This window comes from Amblyomma americanum, chromosome 1, assembly GCF_052857255.1.
Source record: "Amblyomma americanum isolate KBUSLIRL-KWMA chromosome 1, ASM5285725v1, whole genome shotgun sequence".
NCBI classification, from domain to species: domain Eukaryota; kingdom Metazoa; phylum Arthropoda; class Arachnida; order Ixodida; family Ixodidae; genus Amblyomma; species Amblyomma americanum.
In genome coordinates this window covers 375121963-375144793 of record NC_135497.1, presented here as the reverse complement: position 1 = coordinate 375144793, position 22831 = coordinate 375121963, and the positions used below count along the sequence as shown (strand labels likewise).

At 49.5% G+C, this 22831-nt stretch overlaps 1 protein-coding gene across 1 annotated transcript in view; it reads left to right on the top strand.

Annotated features, from left to right (window-relative positions):
- The window catches only part of LOC144101261 (uncharacterized), a 69291-nt gene extending 47855 nt beyond the window's left edge, over positions 1-21436 (top strand). Inside the window, exon 2 of the mRNA XM_077634359.1 lies at positions 20944-21436. Coding sequence (XP_077490485.1) covers positions 20944-21319 — 376 coding nt within the window. The 3' untranslated portion in view covers positions 21320-21436. The remainder of the gene's footprint in view (positions 1-20943) is intronic.
- The last annotated feature ends 1395 nt before the right edge of the window (positions 21437-22831 follow it).

The following is a 22831-nucleotide window of genomic DNA, read 5'->3' as shown; positions in this document are numbered from 1 at the left end:
TAGAGCTTGTTGGTAACTTTTTTTTAATTCCTACAGCATGACAAGCGTAGAGCTTACATGCGTGTGCAGAATCACTGTGGATTTGGTTTGTGTGGAAGGATTGTCACGGAAATTCAGTGTGGGGTCATCGTTTCGATTAAAGAAGAAAAGAGGCTTAGGCAGAATTCGCACAACCACTAGGTTGCGAACCAAACGCGCTCGAGGCCACAAACACGCTTTGGTGTTTTGGGGAAAGGAAATGGCGCAGTATCTGTCTCGCATATCGGCGGACACCTGAACCGCGCCGTAAGAGAAGGGATAAAGGGGGGAGTGAAAGAAGAAAGGAAGAAAGAGGTGCCGTAGTGGAGGGCTCCGGAATAATTTCGACCACCTGGGGATCTTTAACGTGCGCTGACATCGCACAGCACACGGGCGCCTTAGCGTTTTTCCTCCATAAAAACGCAGCCGCCGCGGTCGGGTTCGAACCCGGGAACTCCGGCTCAGTAGTCGAGCGCCCTAACCACTGAGCCACCGCGGCGGGTAATGATCTGGGAACAAGAACAAACAAAGGACACGTCTTCGTTTGGAGCTATCCACGAGGGCCACGATTAAACATTAATTCTTTCGCATTCCATGATTTCACAAGCAGTCTTCAGTGTCCTCAAAATTTCTTCGTTTTTTTCTGACATATAACTGCGAATTTGTAAAGATAATACTTGTACATAGTTCCTGACCACTCTCCCTCCTATAGTTTATGGCTATAGTTATTTCATTTCTCTAATCTGCCTGATATCCCTTTATTTGCGCTGTCCCAGCTCAGGTGCTCGCAGCAGGAAAAATCTTTCCCTTCTTTTCTTTTTATTATTTGGATAAAATCACCGCTACTACTACTACATAGAATTGCCACTCATCACAGTTAGCATTCAACATTGCACATGCGACACGTGACACGCCGCCGCGGTGGCTGAGTGGTTATGGCGCTCGGCTGCTGGCCCGAAAGATGCGGGTTCGATCCCGGCCTCGACGGTCGAATTTTGATGCAGGTGAAATTCGAGAGCCCCGTGTACTATGCGTTGTCGATGCATGTTAAAGAACCCCAGGTGGTCGAAATTTCCCAAGCCCTTCACTACGGCGTCTCTCATAGCCTGAGTCGGTTTGGGGCGTTAAACCCTCATAAAACAACGACCATAAAAAATGTACACAACCACCGGTCGTTCATGTTTATAGCATGCAAACAGCTTAAGGCCCTTGCTTACATGGTGCTAATTGCGGTTTACGTAGTGCTCTCATATTTCATTAGGTAAAATTACATTTGGCCAGAAAAAAGCAGTACAGGGAGACGTCGGAGCAAATGTATTATTATTCCAAAGGATATGCAAGGCACTGCAGATAATTTAGCGAAGCTTAAAGAGATAACATGCAAAGGTCCGAATAATGCAGAAATACAGCAGGCGCCTTCTGCTGGACATAATATTTCTGAAGTACGTAATTAACAAGTAGCGCTATCTCTCTTGTTATTCATAACTTTAGCTCAACATTTTCAACATAAATGTAGACCAAGTGAGGACTTTATTTACTAATGTACGCATGCCAGTGTTACCGGATACGTTGTCATTCACAAGTAGACATGATGCAAAGCATGCAAGGCGAGCGAATTAAAGAGGAATCGCTCGTGGGCGATGTAAAACGGTATAGCATACCTAATGACAGAGGAGTGAAGCGGCAAGATTTGACACATAAAAAAAAAAAACCTGCAGCTGGTTCGCTTTCCCATCTCGAGGAATAAAAATAAGCGCACAACAATATGTTTGGATAGAACAGATGACAACCTAAACCTTGCAAGTGCAGAATATTTGCAGCGCGCGCATTTGTTTCTTCAAGCTTTCCTTAGCATTAGCTGAGCGACTCTGAATACCAGGTGTTACCTGGAAGACGTTTCAAAAATATGCGTTTTGGCTTTAAAATATGGCTTTTACGGCACAGTATTACCAGTGTGAATTGTTTCCGGTGAATCGTTTTAACTATTCAGCTGGTTAACTAGATTTTAATAATTAACTTTTAACAATTGCAGTTAGGCGCTTAGTCGTAATTTTAGATTTGTAGCCGGTAGTTAGTAATAGCCATATAAGTTTTTAGAATTTCCAAAACATGGTTACCTTTGGCCATATGGATCGACAAAATTTGGCTGTTTCGACTAGTTACGCGCACTGGAAAGGTTTCTGTGCTTGCATGCTTTCGAAAGCGCATGTATTTTGGCGCTAACTGGTTCTTGAAAATTGGCTTTTGAGGAGAGGAAATGACACAGTAACTGTCCCGCCTATCTCGGCGGGCACCCGAATTGCACCGTAAGGGAAGAGATGAAGGAGGGAGTTAAAGAAGAAAGGAACAAATAGGTGCCGTTGTGGAGGGCTCCAGAATAATTTCGACCAACTAGGGATCTTCAAAGTGCAGTGATATTGCACAGCGCATGGGTGCCTTTTGCGTTTCGCCTCCATAGAAGCGCAGCCGCTGCGGTTGAGTGCCAACCCGGGTACTCCGGCTCAGCAGATGAGCACCTTAACCACTGAGCCATCGCATAATGTAGCCAAATTTTGTCGAGCGACTGCGATGAGGGTAATCGCGTTTTCGAAATTCTAAAAACTGATACGGATATTAGTAACCTACCTCTAACTGCAACTAGGCGCCTAACTAATAGTTAAAAGTTAATATCAGAATTAGTAAACCAGCTTCCTCCCGGTTTACTGCCTGTTAACTACTGGGTAACTACCGGTTAGCTACAGTTTGCGGGCACTGGTATACTATGCCGCAAAATCCATATTTTAAAAGCGAAAGCTTTTCCTGCTTTCGTCGGAGCGATTTCGTTGTCACCTCACGTTTGATCTTGAACGTCCTTGCTGCGCCGCTGCCATAGCAACCCAGCAAGTGACTTCTCCGCGCCGCCAAGCCTAGTCTTCGCCGTCTCTGCGCAGGGGCTCCACAGCCGTGCAGCGGCTGCTGCCTGACCACGTTATCTAGCCGAGTATCAGCTGGATAAAAAAATGTTAGCTGTTGCTCAACTACTGCTGAACCTTGTTAGAGAGCGAGAGCTGTGATGTATCGTGCAAGCAGACGCGGCTTAGCGTCTGTAGCGTTGAGTGCGTTCCGCACACTGGATGAGCAGTGCGCCCAACCTGCCACCCTGGCAGGTGGCATTTGAATTAATGGCTGATCGCGAGAGGTTGGTCAGGCTGCGGCCTATTGCTTCAGTGCCGCGTGTCTGCCACAACGTTGTCAGCGCTAATGCATGCAGCCCACATCTTTCTCTCACCACCATCACGTACCTCAAAGTGCTATTGAGGCGCCAACTTACACAGGCGGCCAGTTATATGCGCCCTTCCTTTCCACAAAATCACCAAGAAAGTTGTCAACGCCAACACCAATGAACACAATGAACGCCGACGACTTTCGCTTTGTTAGCTGAGCTAATCCGAGAAAGCTTAATTTTGATGATGACTTAGTCTTCTCTGTAACACCTGGTATGTGTTACTGCTGTTATCTGTATAAGAGAGCCCAGAAAAATTCAAACCTTTTCCTTTTGCATTTGTTTATTGATGTTTGAAAAAATGTTGTTAGCTTGCATATAAATAAGCTGCGAGGAATATAAACTTAAGAGGTGTCTTGATCACGTTTTCTATAGGTTTTTAGGTTTTCATTGACTAAAATGTGTTAGAGAAATTGGTAAAATTGCACAGTAGGAGGCCCCAAAGCGCGGCAGTCAGGGAGACTTCCTATAACAAAATGTCTCCGCAATTGGTATACCGCCAGTTTTCACTCAGACTCACAAAAGGGACGACGAAAGGCGCGAGTGGACTACCTGCGCCGCACACACCGACAGGCACGAAATGCTGTATACGTCGACGCAGCCATGTACCCCAATTCCACGAACGCGGTGGCGGTAGTTTTGGACACCAACTTCAAGGAAATCGCCAGCGCCTCTCTACGCAACTGCTCTCCCACAGTAGCAGAAACGGCCGCAATCGGTCTCGCCATCCAGCACGGCGATACCACGCGAAACGGACTAAAAATTGTTACAGACTCCCAGTCGGCGTGTCGGCTCTTCCTCACTGGCAGACTTCCACACTCCATCGCTCCCATTCTGACTACCCCACATGTTAAAAATTCCACATGCAAGCACCAAATCACTTGGGCTCCTGGGCACGAGGGGCTCGAGGGAAACGAGGCCGCGGACAGTCTAGCTCGAGATACACCAACCGAGCGACTAACCTCCCCGACGTCACCCCTCTTCCCTCTATGTACGGCGAACGCCTCCTCCTTCTCCGAACGCAAAGGCAAGTCTATCCCCCACCACACTCGAAGCTAACGGCGGCAGAGGCGAGGGGCTGGCGACAACCACAGACGAACACCTTCCCAAACCTACACAAATACCATATCATGTTTCCCGATAGATACGACGGAATCTGCCCCTGGTGTGGCGGAATTCCAACAACATACCATGTAACATGGGGCTGCTCCGGTAGCAAGCCCCCCGAACTAGACAAACATCAATCCGAGGAACAGTGGGAGTCTGCCCTGCTCAGCTCCGATTTGGTGACCCAGCGTAGCCCGATATCCCAAGCAAGAGCAACTGCGGTGGACATTGGGGTCCTGAAATAAGGACTCCACCCAAAATCTGTTTTTTCCCGCCTCTTTATCCTACCTTTCTATGAATAAATGTTTTCTACTACTACTACTACTACCGCCAGTTTTGAACACTCGACTTCCAAACTTAGTGATGATGCCAGAGACAAAGCATTTTTCATAAATATATTTTTTCGCGCTAAGCGGGCAGCCTGAGTCCAGTAAGGTAGATAACGCGGTCAAGATTTTGAGCAAACCCTTCAATCCCCAGTAACTTAAGTCCTCTAAGGCACTCATTTCGTCACAAATGGATATGTTAACATTTGCATAAATTACCATTCAAGTTCATTGGCTCTTCATTTCGTAGTGACATATCTTTCCTTTGTCTTTTCCTTGGTTCACTTGTGCTTCGTTTTGTCGTTCCTCGGCGTGTGTGAGTTTTCTTGCGCTAAATGTTTCACAATGCCATCTTTTTTTTACAGAGCAAGGGATACCTTATAAAATGAAAAGGATATTCCAAGTGGCATTGCTCCGTTGAACCAAGAAAAAATCTGAACGGCGCCTGTCTCCGGGAATTTAAGCACCCAAGCAAGCCATCGCCACAACGACTGGAAGCTGCTGCTGAGGAATTAATTTACGCTGTGCAAAAGAAACTTTCCAACAGCCGTCGATCCAGCGGGCTTGTCAAGGTGAACATAGACCTGGACATCTTTAGATGGGTTTTCAGTAGGAAAGGAAGGCCGCTCGAAAGGGGTTGGATTGTTTGCAATGAGTCAGACTTTTCAAAGCTGAATCTTCCCTTTGGGTGGCATACTCGAGAAACGAAACTTGGCAGTGTAGTGGCAATTGAGTTCCCAGTGCGTGTGAAGGCTGCTGTGACACGACAGAAAGCTTGCAAGCTCTTTCCAAACGGCTATCCTGTGGAAAGTCTGCAAATGTTCCTTGTGTCGAAGGTTGTTGCATGCAGAACCTAACCCACAGAAATAGTGAGCCTTCCGCCTTTCACATATATGTTGCCAGCAAACGTTTTGGAACTTTGTTTTTTTTTCGATATAGTATTGATTCTTGCATTTCAATTTGTGTTGTTTAGAATTTCTTAAAAATGAGTTCGGGAGCTTTGCGCTTAGAGATTTCTGAATGTGCAATTTCATTTACATTGACAAATAAGACAGTTCTGGAAATCTTTAGCAACAAAACGGTTTTGGAGAAATCTTATTTTGAGACAATAACATCTTTTATTCCACTTGGCATGTCCATCCCAGAGAGTTTAAAGGTTGCAGTAGAGACAAGGTATAGAAGCCTCTGCTCCTCGGTAGATACTCAGTACAGAAAAATTAATGGCCGAGCAAAAGAGGGGTTCCTTAAAAAAGAGCGCCATGTAAAAATTCCCTTCGATAAGGAAAGTTCTGTTCAAAATTCAAATAACAGTATCAAGGACATCATTATTCAAGCTTTACAGGAAGAAGTGAAGCGAATGGAGGGTGTATCAGAACGGTCTCTTTCTGAACTGCGTAAGTCCATTCAGGATTTTGAGGCAAAATGCCTACAGCTGCAAAAAGAAAACAAAAGCCTGTCATCACAGGCAAAAAACTGCCGCTTGCTCAACAACTGCGGAAAAAGGGGCGGGGAAGTTTCGAAAAGCACCGATAGAAGAAAGCTGCATTCTGTAGGCAGCGTGATAGTTCAAGGGCTAGAAGAAAATTTGGAAAGCTATGGCTTGGACTTATGCCAGTTGGTTGTAGAAGACCTTCGAGGGCTACTGCACAAAATTACTTTTTCTGACATTGACGGAATCTCCGTGGAGCGAGGAATCAAACAAGAATACCGCAGTAATGGTAATACCGCAGCGCTGTTTGTTCAAGATGACTATCAGGATCTTTCTTCCCCCGAGAAGAAAAGCGTCCGTGCAATCACCGCGCTCTTAGACAACCACTTTGTAAGCAATGTTTTTTGGGAAAAAATGTCTTCAGCTGTCCCTAATTTACCCTCGCTCCGTGTCATCAATTCATACAGGCAAAAACTAGACGAAAGCACTGCTGTGTTTAAAACCCTAGGAGAAGCAGCTGGCGCTCAGGTGTCTTTTGTGCACGAACTTGAAACTGCCGTTGCGGAGTACGCAGTGAATAGAGGTGTGACAGGAGAACAGCTCAGGTCGCAGCCAATTTTGGTCAAAATAGAAGGAGATGGCTGTGTAGTCAGCACACGAACAATGTGACATTCCTTGTGTGCTACGAGGTACATTCCTTGTGTGTGCTACGAGGTTCCACGTTCGACGGCGCGGCGTAGACGGAGACCCAGATGACAGGCATCATCAATTACCCAGCCATGCTCGTTGAGAGTGACAACCAGAACGAAGGGGGTTTAAGCCCAACCGGACCCAACCGGACCCGCCGCCGCCGCCGCGGGGAAACAGGCTTTATCCTCCCCAATTGGCGTGGCGGTTCCAGGGGCGGCCCTTCCGAGCACATTCCAGGACAAGGGAACTGTCAGCGGGCCAGAGCGCGCCTTACCACAGCCGAAGCTATGCGCTACCTCGAAGACAACATTCTTTCCCGCGGACTCAACACGTGAGGGGGGGCGAGACCACGATGCGGTGGTATGTTTGTGCGCCCAAGTGAAAGCCCTAGGCCCCCCCCCCCCCCACTTCGGCGTGGGCGTCCTCACCCTAGGGAGTGTGGGGATATGAGGATATAAAAATCGACAAGGAGTACCGAAGAAGGAACGCTCAGGACGACATCGTTCGCCAAGGGGGCCTTCAGCGCCGAAGCCCGACGGCGTGCAGCTTCTGCCAGCAACCGCTCGAGCCCAACTCGGGAGCCACTCCATCGCCCCCATGAAGTCGTCGGCACGTAAGCTCGGACGCCCCAGCCTCTGATGTATAATCTTAATCATGTGTAATTATTGAATATACCTGTTTGTTTAAACTGAGCCATACGGTGTCTCTTTGCCTCTCCGTCCCGTGTGGACCTGCGCATTATGGGGGTCATCACACTGGTGTCAGAAGTGGGGTCTCAAAAGCAAATGTCCTCTGAATGCTGCGACATTCATGACTTCAAAATTGTAATCAAAACGGAATCACGGGACTGATTGTGGGACTTTTACCCCCATTTGAGAGGCTTGAGGCACCGGAGGGCTTGAAAAAAAATGTCTTTATCTGAGGGAGCTCCCACTCCACAGCCGTCGCTCGGAGCAAGCATGCTGGCATTAGGAAGCGTCATTCCGACGTTTACGGGAGATAAGACAGGGGTTCCAATCTGCGATTTCTTTTCCATGCTAGAAGAGATTGGGAAAATGGGGGGATGGTCCGATGCTCAAATGCTGGGAATGGCGAGGTGTAAGATGGCAGGAGCTGCTCATGATTTTGCATGGTGAGACGAAAAAGTAAAATCCACAAAATCATTTGCGGAATTTAAGAAGCTCGCGTTTGAGCATTTCGACACTGAACCACGTCACGTGCGAGTACAGAGGTTCCGTGACGCCGGACAGATGGTAGGGGAGGACGTGCGAACGTTTGCGTCGCGGCTTCAGCGCTTAGCGCGCGATACGTTAAGCAGGGAGGAGGAAGGAGACCAGCTAAAGAAGAAATACGCGGAGGATATACTTAAAGAGGAAATGACCGCTTTGTTCGTGGCTGGTCTGCAAGACCCCGTGCGCCGGTTCGTGCTCTCGCGCAAGCCGAGCAATTTCGACCAAGCCGTGGAGGCCGCATTGGATGAGGAACGAAATGAGGCGTTAACGACAGCCGCAGCGAGAGTACGCGTCATAGAGAGAGCGGTGCTCAACCCTGAGGTTGCTCTCTTGACAGAGCGGTTAGATCGCTTAGAACAGCTGCTATCTCAGCAGGTGGAACGCCAGGTTGAAGTGCGCGCTCAACAGCGCCCATTCGCTGGAAACCGGAGACCGCCACAAAGCTACAGGCGCGGTATGCGAGATTTTGAAGAAATCGTATGCTTCGCTTGCCAGGGTCGCGGACACATCGCCAGGTTCTGCCAAAACGTGCGCCGTGGGGAGCCACAAAGAGAAGCAGGCGAGACACGCCCTAAGCAAGCCTACAGCGGGGCTCCAGATACCGAGACAAAAAACTAGATAGTCCTCCCCAGCCTGAGGAGCGTGGGGAGGGAGCAGTGGATGATGAGGTGGTGGTAGTTTGTGTGGCCGACGAGGCATGCCCTGTTGTGCGTTGCAAGTTAAATGGTTGTTGCATGGAATTGTTGATAGATACGGGGTCAAAGGTGACATTGCTTAAGGAGAGCAGTTTTAACACGCTTCGAAGGAAGGGGGACCGCGAGGTGTTGGAAGCGTCTGGTGGTATGGCAACCAAATTTGTAGGCATAACGGGGGATCCTCTTGGCATAAGTGGACTCTACCGGTTACACTTCTCTCTCGGCGGAATTGCATTGGAGCACCCCTGCTACGTATGCCCGGACACGGTGTCTCTGCCAAACGGAGTGTAAGGTATATTAGTGCAGGATTTTTTGAGAAAAGGGAAGGTAGTAGTCTCATTCTCTGAGGAAGAGGTTAATGCGGGCGGATCAAAAGTTCCGTTTTTGAACAGGAGAGGGGCTGAGATTCGCATTACCGATATTGACACCCGTCAAACAGTGGGATCATTGGAGAAGGTATATTCGCGGGTTGCCGTCAGGCTGGTCGATGAGGCGGTCGTCCTTCCTTGGTCGGAGCACATTTTGTACGCGTTTGTGCCTTCAGATGTAGAGAGCGGCGCCGTGGGAGTGCTTGAGCCGGTCGACTCTCTCAGCAATGGCCTGAAGGCAGCCGCGTGCCTCGTGACAGTTAATGACGCCCACAGAGTGCCCCTACGGGTGGTTAACTGTAGCCAGCAGCCACTGAGCCTTCCCAAGAACAAAACATTGGCTTTCTTCACCTCTGCGATAGAGAAACGTGAGCCCACCGATACGGTACTCGCAACTGTAGAGCATGCTAGTCCTTCGGCTGCTCCAAAGGTGTCGTTCGATCTTTCTCACGTAAAATCCAGGGAGAGGGAGGCTCTGGCTGGTTTGCTGAACGACTACTCGGAGGTATTCGCCGCGTCCAACCTGGATTTGGGCTTCTGTGGCGTTATAAAGCACAGGATAGAAACCGGCACTTCATCGCCCGTTTACCAGCGTGCGTACAGGATTCCTTACTCCCAACGTGAGGAGATGGAGCGGCAGGTGCAGGACCTGATTGATCGCGGCATTGTCGAACACTCAAAGTCACCCTGGGGAGCACCAGCACTATTGGTGGAAAAGCCAGATGGCTCGTATCGATTGGTAGTGGACTACCGCAAACTAAATGCCGTAACTCGCATCGATCCATACCCCATCCCCAATATACAGGAGACGCTTTCTCAGCTGGGCTCTGCCAGGTACTTCACGGTAGTGGACATGGCGGCGGGATTCTGGCAGATAGCAATGGATCCGGCAGATGCCGAGAAAACGGCATTCAACACGCCCTCAGGGCACTATGAATGGAAAAGAATGCCGATGGGTCTGGCCAACAGCCCTGCTGTCTGGCAGAGAACCGCTGATGTTATCCTGGCGGGTCTTCTGGGGAGGCTGTGCTTCGTGTATATGGATGACATTATCATATACAGTGACAGTTTTGAGAACCATTTGCGCGATATTGAGCAGGTTTTGGTGCGACTAAGAGGAGCGGGTCTCAAGCTGAAGCCCTCTAAGTGCCAATTCCTCAAAAACGAGGTGAAATACCTCGGGCACGTTGTTTCAGCTGACGGCGTGCGACCGGACCCTGAGAAACTAAGGTGTGTCTCAGATTTTCCATCCCCGACTAGCGTCCGCCAGGTCCGGCAGTTTCTCGGCCTGATCGGTTACTACAGATGGCACATATAGGAGTTCGCCAAGCTCGCTAAGCCGCTCACCGCCTTAACAGCCAAAAATGTCGCCTTTCGCTGGGACGAAAACGCGGAGAATGCTTTTGGGGCCCTGAAAAGGAAGCTAATGAGTGCACCGCTATTGCGCCACCCGGATTTTAATTTGCCCTTCGTTATGGCCACAGATGCGGCAAAGTTCGCAGTTGGTGCCGTGCTATCTCAGGTTATCGAGGGCAAAGAACATCCCGTTGCTTTTGCTAGCCGACAGCTGAGCCCCACAGAGCAAAAGTACGGAGCTACGGAAAGGGAGTGCCTCGCCGTAGTCTGGGCAGTAAAGCACTTCAGATGCTACCTTTACGGCCGCAAATTCAAGCTAGTCACAGACTGCCATCCTCTGAAATGGGTGATGAGTGTCAGGGACCCTAGCTCGCGACTCGCTAGATGGAATCTACACCTGCAGGAATACTGCTTTGAAGTTGAGCACAAGTCAGGAAAGACGCATCTGAATGCTGATGCACTCAGCCGCACAGCTGCCGTGGCAGCTATAGATGAGTTTGTCCCCGTAGTCGACCCCGCCGAATTACGCACAGAGCAGTGCAAAGATCCTGACCTGAAGCGAATAATCGAAAGCTTAGAGGGCGCACCGTCTCACCCCGAACAGCTAGGTTATTTCATTGACAAAGACGGCACCCTGTGTCGGCGCACGAGGCCAACCAGGAAAGGGAGACCAGAGAAAACCGCTTGGGAGAGAGTCGTCATACCTCGGTCGTGGACAGAAAGGGTTCTTCGCGCGTTTCACGATGCGCCATGCGCCGGTCATTTTGGCGTAGCGAAGACACGCAGGCGTGTAGAGCGTTTGTACTTTTGGAGTGGCATGCGACAGGATGTTAGAGACTACTGTGCGAAGTGTCATTCCTGTCTCGAAAGAAAAACACCCAAGGGACGAAGACCAGCTCCAATTCAGCCGTTCTCTGAGGTTTCGGCTCCCTTCGAGCGGACAGGTATGGACATAATGGGCCCATTGCCCACGACCACTTCCGGAAACAAGTACATTTTAGTATTTGTCGATCACCTTTCAAAATACGCGGAAGCGGTAGCACTCCCAGATCAGAAGGCAGACACGGTTGCAAGAGCATTTGTCGAACAGATCGTGCTCCGACATGGACCCCCGAGGCAACTCTTGACAGATCGGGGAACGAACTTCGTGTCGCAGCTAATGAGGAGAGTTTGCGAGCTGCTTAAGATCGCTAAGAAGCAGACAACACCGTACCATCCGGCTTGCAACGGCGCGGTGGAGCGACTGAACCAAACCGTGGCCGGGTTCCTGTCGCATTTTGTTTCGCGCGACCAGCGGGACTGGGACTTGTGGCTCCCGTATGCAATGTTTGCCTACAATTCCGCAGCACACGAGAGCACGGGCGAATCGCCATTCTTTCTTCTCTACGGCCGAGACCCGGACCAGCCTATTGAAGTGCCAGAGGGCCCCCGTCGTGTCCCATACGCTTCACTGGACGACTATAAGGTGGAACTATAAAGGAGGCCTTAAAGAAAGCGGCGAAGCGCAGGAAGGAGGTGCACGATCGCAGTGCTAGAGACGCGCCGTTTAATGTGGGGGACAGCGTGTACATTGAAAACTGCCAAAGGCAGATTGGGCTAGCTCGTAAGTTCCAGACGAAGTGGAGAGGACCGTGCGAGGTTGTCGAGAAGCTTTCTCCGGTAAACTTCAGAGTCCGAGACGTGAACCGGCGCTTGATAAGGATACACGCAAATCGCCTCAAGTCGGCACCGGTTCAGTATTCACGAAATGAGGAAAGGGAAAGCGGGGATTTTGATGGGGACAGAAGTGAAGCGGAGCGCGCAGATAGTTCGCAAGAAACGCCCTCTCCTGCATTTGTTCGGCAGGCGCCAGAGGTGACGGCCAGAATGCCACCGGATTTACTTCATGCATTGCTAGAAGAAGAAGCGCGCGAGGTTGCCGCGCAGATAACGCCAGGAGAGGCTCCTGCCACGAGCCCTCGCGAGTCCCAAAGCAGACAAAGGGTCACAGACTTACTTAGTATGACTCATGAAGGCCGATATCCGCTGCGAAATCGGAAAGCTAAGTCGGACTAATGGTGTAAACAGAGCGGAGTTTTGAACTGGTTAGAATTGTGTAATGCCACAGCTCATAACATTGCTATGTGCTTATGTGTTAAGTTATCGGAGTTGGTAGTTAAACCTTTCTGTCATTAAGTAACACCTTCACAGGGGAGCATGCGGAGCGCCTGCAGAACCTGCCCTACTTCCTTTCGTTATCTATATTTTTGTCTGTGCCGTGATCGTGCTAGAAGTGGGAGCTCCTTTGTAACTGTGGTAAATTTATTTCGTCCAGTTTGGACTAGAAAGGAGAGGCTTGGGTGCTGAGTTTCATGTTTATCTGTAAAAGAAGATCAGTGCTGCCCCTGGAGACGCCAGTTATGACAGCGGAGGCATATGGTGTTGTGCAGTGGTGTTGAGTGCAGCGAAAAGTGTTTTGTCGGACGCACTGTGCGAGGCGATTCAGAAAGACAAGGGGAGCTGCAGGGACTCAAATGTTCGGAGAACATTCTTCTGGAGGGTGAGCGAGTGTGACATTCCTTGTGAGCTACGAGGTACATTCCTTGTGTGTGCTACGAGGTTCCACGTTCGACGGCGCGGCGTAGACGGAGACCCAGATGACAGGCATCATCAATTACCCAGCCATGCTCGTTGAGAGTGACAACCAGAACGAAGGGGGTTTAAGCCCAACCGGACCCAACCGGACCCGCCGCCGCCGCCGCGGGGAAACAGGCTTTATCCTCCCCAATTGGCGTGGCGGTTCCAGGGGCGGCCCTTCCGAGCACATTCCAGGACAAGGGAACTGTCAGCGGGCCAGAGCGCGCCTTACCACAGCCGACGCTATGCGCTACCTCGAAGACAACATTCTTTCCCGCGGACTCAACACGTGAGGGGGGGGCGAGACCACGATGCGGTGGTATGTTTGTGCGCCCAAGTGAAAGCCCTAGCCCCCCCCTCCTTCCCCTCCGGCGTGGGCGTCCTCACCCTAGGGAGTGTGGAGAAGAGGATATAAAAATCGAGAAGCAGTACGGAAGACGGACGCTCAGGACGACATCGTTCGCCAAGAGGGCCTTCAGCGCGGAAGCCCGACGGCGTGCAGCTTCTGCCAGCAACCGCTCGAGCCCAACTCCGGAGCCACTCCATCGCCCCCATGAAGTCGTCGGCACGTAAGCTCGGACGCCCCAGCCTCTGATGTATAATCTTAATCATGTGTAATTATTGAATATACCTGTTTGTTTAAACTGAGCCATACGGTGTCTCTTTGCCTCTCCGTCCCGTGTGGACCTGCGCATTATGGGGGTCATCACAACAAGCTGGACAACTCTATCTTTTCTCCTGATTGACAGCAGCCGGAGGCTGCACAGCCATACCTTACATCGCCTGCTCGCAGTCGTCGAAGTCTCTGAAAACTATTTTCAGATTAGAGAAAGTTTGAAGGATTTGATAGACGAAGTTAACAGTGTTGTGAAAAGGAGCAGTGTCAGCTTGGAAGGACAGGAAGTTCCCGTCATAGTCTGTCTGGGCTCAGATCTAAAATTCTTGCTCGTGGTTCAAGGATTGCAGTCAGCGTCTTCTAGGCACCCATGTCCTTTCTGTCGTATTAATTTAAAGGAACGAAGCAGAGCAGGGGCAAACACAGAGGAGTGTAATAAGCCGCCTCTTCTGCGCACTCTAAAAAACATGAGGGAGGACGGCATTGTTGAAGAATTCGGAATGAAAGTCGTTCCCCTATTCAACATAAACCTGCATTTGTGGTTCCAGACATTTTACACATGCGCATTAGAGTCGTTAATCGCCTGGTTGATGGATTGATTGTCGAAGCAATGGACAAAGACAACCGCGATAAAGTTACGAACTTAAACACCAAGAGCACTCACGTGGAAGCAATTGTGCAGGCAATTAATAGCTGTGGTGTAAAATTTGAACTGTGGCAGGACGAATGAAAAGGAAAAAATTTCACCTGTATTCAAGGAGACCCCTGCGAGCGCCTGCTCGAAATGCTGCCAGAGAGGCTCACTGGAAAACTCAGCCCGGAAACAGAAAAAAAAGTCATCTCACTTTGGAAAATGCTTAGTCGCATTTTTGATCATTTTGAACATAACACGACCGGCGAAAGCATCGAGCAAGAAATAGCCAAATTCCATAAAACGTACTTAGAACTTGGAGAACGAGGGCATAAGGGTTACGGGGCTGAAAGAATGACGCCATATATGCATATTCTTGTCTGTCATGCCTCAAATAAGCATAAAGAATTCAAGTGTTTGGGGTGGTTTTTGAGCGAAGGCATTGAGAAAAAGAATGATATTCTGAAGCATTTGCATCATGCAAGATCCAATAAATGGAATGCGGCCGCCGATGCGCTGAAGCTGGCAAAACGCTTTGAGAATAGCGCGCACGTAACAACAAGTCGAGCGTACAAAAAACACGATCGTTCATACTGGGTTGAGGGTATGATTGAAGAGAGTCGCACAAATAGGGCTCGAAGCGCTCCTGAAATGGAGCGCGAGGATACACCTCCCGCTTGCATCGAGGATATGGACGCGGTTGAACTGCGGACCGAATTGAAAGCTGCTGGCATTTCAACGAAAGTAAAATCAATTCCCAAACTGCGTGAAATGCTTCGCAAAGAAAGAGAAAAACGATGTTTTCATCAGTCGATTTGACTTCTATTAGCAAAAATTGCCTGCAATTAGCAATTGCCTGCTCGCGATGTTCCACAAGTCTGTATGCCTCAGTTTTTATCATTTCTTACTTTTTTAATGAAATATTCATCAAAGATTTTTGTAGTGCAGTATGTGCACACTTGCAGCTTGAACGGTTTACTATGTCTCTTCACTCAATGCTAAAACTCGCATTCTCGCTGGTACGACTAAACGAGAGTGAAATGCTTTGTTTGTGCTTGTGGCGACTTATATGTGCAGTAAATGTTCTTCGTTCTTCGCCATATTTGTGATAATCTTCCTTGATGTGCAATATTTACAGCTGTATCTGTATTCATGTATGATATGTTTATATTTTTTGTGTCGCGCCACGCTGTGTTGTTTTGTGTTTTTTGGGTTTCATCAAGATTAGGCCAATTGTGTTTTATAATTACTGCAGTGCACGCTTGAAATGCCTTCGCAGTGCACCTCTGGCTGCCTATGTTCCCTGCGAAACGGCGCGGTTCATGTGGCTGACCTCATTGTAGCGCGAATGTTGCACCTCTCCTTTCCTCAAAACCAGCCTAGTGATGTGTGGCGGTTGCAAGTGGTACACGTCTATGTAGAAAGTGTAAAGTTTTGCCATACTTAATATTTACTACCGACACTTTCTCAAGCTGGTTCTGTGCATAAGTGCATTGTGTATTTCTAGCAAACTGTCGAAATGTATCGTTTAGACTTTTTCTGCGCCATGATGTGATGCGATAATAAATGTATTCTGTCATGTCAAGTAAACTGCCGCTTTGATTTTTTGTACGAGTTTTTGTAGCGATTATTACGGCAGCATTTCGAGCCTTCAACGTGGCGGCGCCGTGGTGGTGGCGGCACCGCCACCCTGTGGCTGCGTTGACACCCTGTAGATGCGCCGCCACCCTGTCACGTGGTTGGTCACGTGGTGCGGCTGATCACGTTGTTGGTCACGTGTTTGGTCACGTGACCAAGTTCCACTCGGGAAGCTGTAGCTATCGCGTCACTCCAGGTTTAACCACAGCTAAACCACCGTTATTTTTTTTTTTGCAACTTGCACAAAAGGACAGGAACAAAGAATTGAGCAAAACACTCAACAGGTTAGGAAATTCGGTAGGCTGAAGAAGTTGAACTGAATGTACGCATTGCTACATTTAATTTTCGCTATTTTCAACTTCACTCCTGAACCTAATATGGCCTCCTTTTGGAGATTCTCATTTGCGATGGCATGTTCTATCTGCGGCCGCCTCAGCATTCACAGTTGACGGCGAGGGGACCGAATTCCCGGGGGTATTCAGCGTCGGTCGTAATCGAGTCACGTCACCATGCTGGTGAGTAACGTCATGTAGATCCGGGCGTCAGGGTACGTTAGTGAATTTCAGCTTTAACATAAGTGATGTGTCTCTACTTGGATCCCAATTTAGATCAGTTACGAAAAACAACAGAAGAAACGAAGAGGACCGGGTGGGACGCATTGCTGCCGTTATATGATCTCTAATCGTCTTTGAAACATTTGTCAGGCAGTGCTTTCAAATACGTGAAAAGGTATGTTTGGCGCATCACAGCTCCAGCTACCGCTGAGTGAGTTCTTACAACGTGAAAAAGCAATGCTTGCTTTCCGATCCCTCATAGTTATGTCACACCCAAAAATAATTGTGGAATCTCCTTCATCACGCTTTTCCATAAGCCGTATAATATTTCCATGCGTTTTGGTTTATGGTTTATTGTCCCAAAGCGACTCAGGCTATGAGGAACGCCGTAGTGAAAGACTCCGGAAATTTCGACCAGCTGAGGTTCTTTAACATGCACTGAAATCGAACAGTACACGGACCACTAGCATTTCGCCTACATCAAAATCCAAGCGCTCTATAACGATCGCAAAGTACAACATTGATGACTTGACTACACAACTCCTCATTGCGGCAGCACTATGAGCAGTACTTTTGAACAAAGAAAAGAAATCGCGCTGAAATTAAGAAATTTGGGGAACACTTAGCTCCGCCTTGTTGGTATGATGCTATAGCATTAACAGGTCTTTTCTGCGGCTTGGTGTCCTCTGCATATTTTGTATTCGAAATTTCAGGCTATTTCGCATGGTCTCATGACGTAACATTTAGCCCGGCGAGCAATGAGCACTCGACCGTATAACCAGCCAACAGCCACCCGCTAGTGCACCTCCCATCTCGGACATGTGACGGCGCTTGGTCATGTCACCAGGTATCGTAATCTAGTATCTTAACCCCGCTCAGCCCCAGCGCTTAATGCCGGGATGCATGAGGCGTTTTTACGGCGTGAGGCCGGCGATTTTCACCCGATGGTGAGCGCCGCCACCAATGTGGACCTACCAGATAATTTTCGCACGTCGTCCGACGACGGTTGATGAGGCGGCGGCTGACGCGAGCGAATAGGTGCGCAGAAAGCCCGCTCTTTTCCGATATGACTGCTTGCGCACGTCGCCGTCGACGAGGCCGCCATGGCCGACGAGCACGTGGCGACTTGGGGGGCGGGCATGGAAACGTGACTGTCTTGAAGATAAACGATTCATCAAGCATAGCATGTCTTTTTTTTTTTATGGGGACATGAATTACTGTCGTATAAAAATGGGCGCGCGCGTTTCCTCAAGGCCGGTGGAAGAAAACCACGCGCGCAAAAAGCCTGTGTTGTCTCGAGCGTGTGGTTCTCGATATCTGGACATGTTCATGCGGAGTAATGTGATGAAAAAAAAAATCCGAGGGATCTGGTTGCATGTTACATTCTCGAATTTCCTGTTTACATTATCCCTACGTCATAAGACAGGCCGGTGATCAGCCATGGAACTTAAAAGCTTCACATCCTGAGCCGGCCCTCGCCCTCCTAACCAAGCCAAACTTGCGACAAGCCAAGTGGGAGCTCCGCGTTTTTGCGCCACTGCATGCAATGGACTCTACCGTGGCGCGCGCGCGCACACCCACACACTCAGCCCAACACACACACACACACACATGCAGAAAAAGGCAGTGAACTAGGGCGCCAGAAAGTCACGTGCATGCAGGTACAATTCCTATACAAGCGCATCCCGAAAATGGTTACACGTTTAAATGGTATTATTCAATAATTTGTACGCTGAGCAACCTGTCACCATACTTGTGTATAAATGCAGGAAACACATGTTGTGTGCAAGCAGCCTAGGTAAAATGATCAGCGCCGTTCGTAAGTAGAAGGCAGCATATTTTCATTTTTGCGAAAGCATAGCAGCTCATAAGGAGGAAAATCAGGCATTGTCCTCCCCAGAGGTTTGGAAAAACCACGTGACCTAATCAGGAAAAGAAAAATTAAGTTTCGTAAATAAAATACTTTCCGAAGTGGGTTCCGCACCCACGAAGGGAACCCGCCGCATTGGCTCAGTGGATAGGGCGCGATGTCAGTGCACGCTAAACATCCCCAGGTGGTCTAAATTATTCCAGAACCCTCCACTACGGCACCTTTTTCTTCTTTTTTTTTCACTCCCTCCATTTTCCCTTTACGGCGCGGTTCAGGTGTCAGCCGATATGAAAGACAGATACTGCGCCATTTACTTTCTCAAAAAACCAATTTTCAATTTTTACTTTCAAGGTTAGTTTCTAAAATTGGTTTTGAGGAAAGGAAGTGGCGCAGTAACTGTCTCACATATATCGGTGGACGCTCGAACCACGCCGTGAGAGGACTGACCTCTGGCCCACTTGAAGGTCAAAACCGTAAGCACCGCGAAATCGTTACGAGGTAGCATAGTGAAGCTTTCGCATCAAAAGTGAAGGAAAATAATGTTGCCGGCCGTGGCAATTGCTATCTAATATCTTTACCACCCGAGCTGCAGCCGGCGGAGGAGAAAGGGAAATGATATCGAGGAGAAATATAAGGGGAGCGATAGCAAGGAAGCACAGGATCGAGTATTCGGGTGTGGCTCAATCCCCGGTCCGCTTTCGAAGGGGGATGCCATTCACATACCTGGCTTAATATCTCATATGGGCCCTTGAGGCTTGGGTGTTACGCATATTTTTGAAAGTATGGCGGAGTGCTTGGCGTAACGCACTCTGGCACAGGTCAGCCCGGTATTGCACTGCCTCCGGGATTGGCCCGTGGCCTACGGGCTATTGCGGTCTCTTTGCTCCCATCTTTCACCTCCTACTATCAGCACGCAGGCAGCTGGGCGTGGCTCCGCGTTGAGCTAGTAAGCAAGCCCATGCTTTTCCTTTCGTCCTTCTGTCGACAACTCAACTCAACTCGAAAAAAGGAAGCACAGGGGCTCGAGCTGGGTTTGGGTATCGTCGCCTTCATCAACTTCCATTCGGGCGGCGTGAACTGATCAGCTTGGCTGGCCATTGCATTAGAGCAGCACGCCATCGCCGCAGCCGAACACCACGCTGCAAGCTTTCTCCTTCACAGCTCGTCAGTAGACTTAATTGTTGTCCGTAATTTTTTTCCCCGTTGCGAAAAAACTTGGCAATTATGGTGAGTCAGGTTATAACTGCAACCTCTTTCGAAAAAATGAAAACACTGACGTGTAAACAAATGCGCAACACAAGGTTCTTACTGATGCTTATACGGCCGCTAGTTCTGTTCTGTCACCAGTCATCAGATTTTCTGTACAGCAAAACACCATTTACCATGAAGACACAGACCGTCCCACGGGGAGAAGTTGGGTGCAGCGCTAAAAAAATTCTATTCCACGCATTATGCTCTGGACTCACTGAGTGATAGCTGGGCCTTGGCACAATTCTGGAACGTTTAGCCATAACTTGTGTGATGTGCATATATACCGCCAGTAGTTTTTGACAAATGGCCCCTCAAAGTCGGACAAAGACGGGGCGTGTACACCGCTTCAACCCCAACCCGACTTCTTTCTTTTCTTGCACCGCAGTAAAGGAACAGGCTAGGGGAGCCGCACAGTCAGCCCGTTTCGAACACGCTGGGTGGAAAAAAAAACAGAAACGCGAAGGGTGCCCCCCTCCCGAGGAGCTTGGCTTGAGGGGAGGACACACAAAGCGGACAATGGGCGAAGCTTACTAGCGTCTTTCTCTCAAACCGGGAGGAAGAATGTAAGAGAAGGAGGAGGAGCTCAACTTCATGCGGTCCGTGGTGGCGGCGTTGTGAACTAGGAGCGGATGAACCAGAATCCTGGCCATGAGCGGGGCTGCACGGTTGATTGCAGATGAATGGAAGACGTCTTTGCCTTGCAGTGGACAGGTCTGCGCCGATGATGATGATGGTGACGACGAAGTGGAGGAGTCGTCACCATCGGCGCGTAAAAACGAAAACCATAACTAAAGAAAAAATTCGTTCGGCGCTCGGTGGACGAGCATACAGGAGGGCATATGAGATGTCGATAGTTCCCCTTTTCCATAAGTGTTCTGAACCTGCATTGCTTTTCGTGGGGCGTTTTATCCCAATGCGCACCCCCCACCCCAACCCTACCAGAGAGGAATGGCAGGCGGCCCTGCTTGGATGTTCGGACCTTCAGTCCCAAAAGGCTTTGGTCAAGAGGGCTAAGCTGGAGGCTTCGACCAATGGGGTCCCGGAATAAGGACTCCACCCATTGCGGGGCTCTTTAAAGAGCCTCACCTCTTTCATTAAATAAAGGCTTTTCACCACCACCATGCACTACGGGCGGCTGGCGGAAGCAAGTTAGTCTGGCCAACGGGCGAATTCGGAAGTTAGCGGTTACGGGGTAAAAGCCGCTTTAACACCGCACTCTGTCGGCCCGAGTTTGCGCGCGTGCTACACCCTCGCTGTCACGCCTCTTTCCCTTTAATCTCGCAGGAGGCGCTGGACGCTGAAGGTGGCTTCTCCGGCCGAGGTCGAAGTCAAACGGGAGCAGCCTGACGAATATGCTCAAGTGCGCAAGGCCGCGGCAGCCGAGGCAGCGGCTGTGGCGGCGGCGCCAGCAGCACCAGCTCAACCCTGGGCTCTGGCCATGTGGCCGGCTGCCGTGCTGCCGCACCACCTGGCGGCAGGGGGCGCGGCGGCGCAGGAGCGCTCCTCGGACCCCGAGGAACTCTTCTGCCTCAGCCTGGCGGCGCACCTTAGGGGACTACCGCCCCGCGACCGAAGCATCGCCATGATGAAGATGCTGCAGACACTGCACCACTTGGAGTTTGGCGAGAACATCGGAGAGGCCGCGCTCGGAGAGCCGTAGACGATGCACCTTACGGAGGACGAGAAAGAAGATGGCTTCAGCGAGCACCCACTCATGAGCCGGCAGAAACTTGCTTTTTTGTTTGTTTTTTACTAGCAATGAAAATACATTGGCTGGTTGAGTTGCACGCGCATGGCTCATCACTATAGCATTTGCTTTACACACACTATAAGCCAGAAAGCACTGGTCAGTTACGTGATGACTTTGAGGACTGACAGCTGAGTGCAACCGAGCGTGCACAGTCAGTTGCCCTCACAGAGAAATAAAGAATCTCGGTTCTTCGAAAGCAAGCTATTGTAAAACTGTTAAGTAAAGCCGGAAGTTGGGCGAGTTAGTGAACGTTCATGATGTAAAATACAGCGTAAAGGAAAACCAAAGAACAGACAGGACGACAAAAACAAGCGCTTGTCAGCGTCAAGCTGTCTGTCTTCCGCGTTTCCTTTGCGCTATATTCCACGTCATGTAGAAATCTAGCTTGCGTAAACGTGCCAAAGTAGCTCATCTCATCAGCTTTATAGCGCATCAAGTGTGTTCAGACAACGATCATGGGCTACTAAAGGCAATTGCATTAATGCACTCAGCATGGTTAGATGATGAATGTCAAGTCAACACGCGTAGTATTGCACGCTGGTGCGTATATATAACCACGCGTCATAGGAAGCAGAGGAAGGATGCGACAGAGGAGCGGGGACTGGTAATTTTGTGCGTAAGAAAGCAACGGGACGAAACAGATGCTGGCAGACAACGCAGGCGTTGTTACACAACTAAGAGTATGTATGAGCACGTGCAAGAACAAAAAAAGAGGAAATAACAGAAGTTCAGGAAGTCAGCTGGAAGAAGGAAAAAGCAGATCACGGAGACGGACGCATATATCTTATACTAGAATACGCACCAGTCAGATTACGCCTGTATTGGCGCCAGAAGCAGAAAATTAAAAATAGCTTTTTGGGGAAACGAAATGGCGCAGTATGTCACACATATCGGCGGACACCTGAACCGCGCCGTAATAGAATGGATAACGGAGGGACCAAGAGAAGAAAGGTGCGCCGTAGTGGAGGGCTCCGGAATAGTTTCAACCAGCCGGGGATCTTTGACCTGCACTGATATTGGACAGCACACAAGCGCCTTTTGCGCTCCGCCTTCATCGAAACGTGGCCGCCGCGGTCGGGTTCGAACCCGGGTACACATAATGAGTAGCGGAGCACTCTAACCACTGAGCCACCACAGCGTGTTACCTGAAGCGGCAAGTTTCCTATTTTTTGCTTCCTTTATTTTTTTCCTTTTGTTCGCTCTTTTTCTATTCTCGCTCTTTTCTCCTTTCGTTAATACAGTTATTCTCCCCGCGTTCTTGCGTCGTTTTGGTTGCGCTGTTGTCAGAACCGCGAGGAGCTGTCAGTAACGTCACAAACGACACCAGGCGGCCCCACTGTCGGGCGAGGGATAGTGCATTGCGTGTAAGCATAGTAGGTTGCCTCAATGCAGACGCTATTTCGCTTCACCCTAAACTGGAGA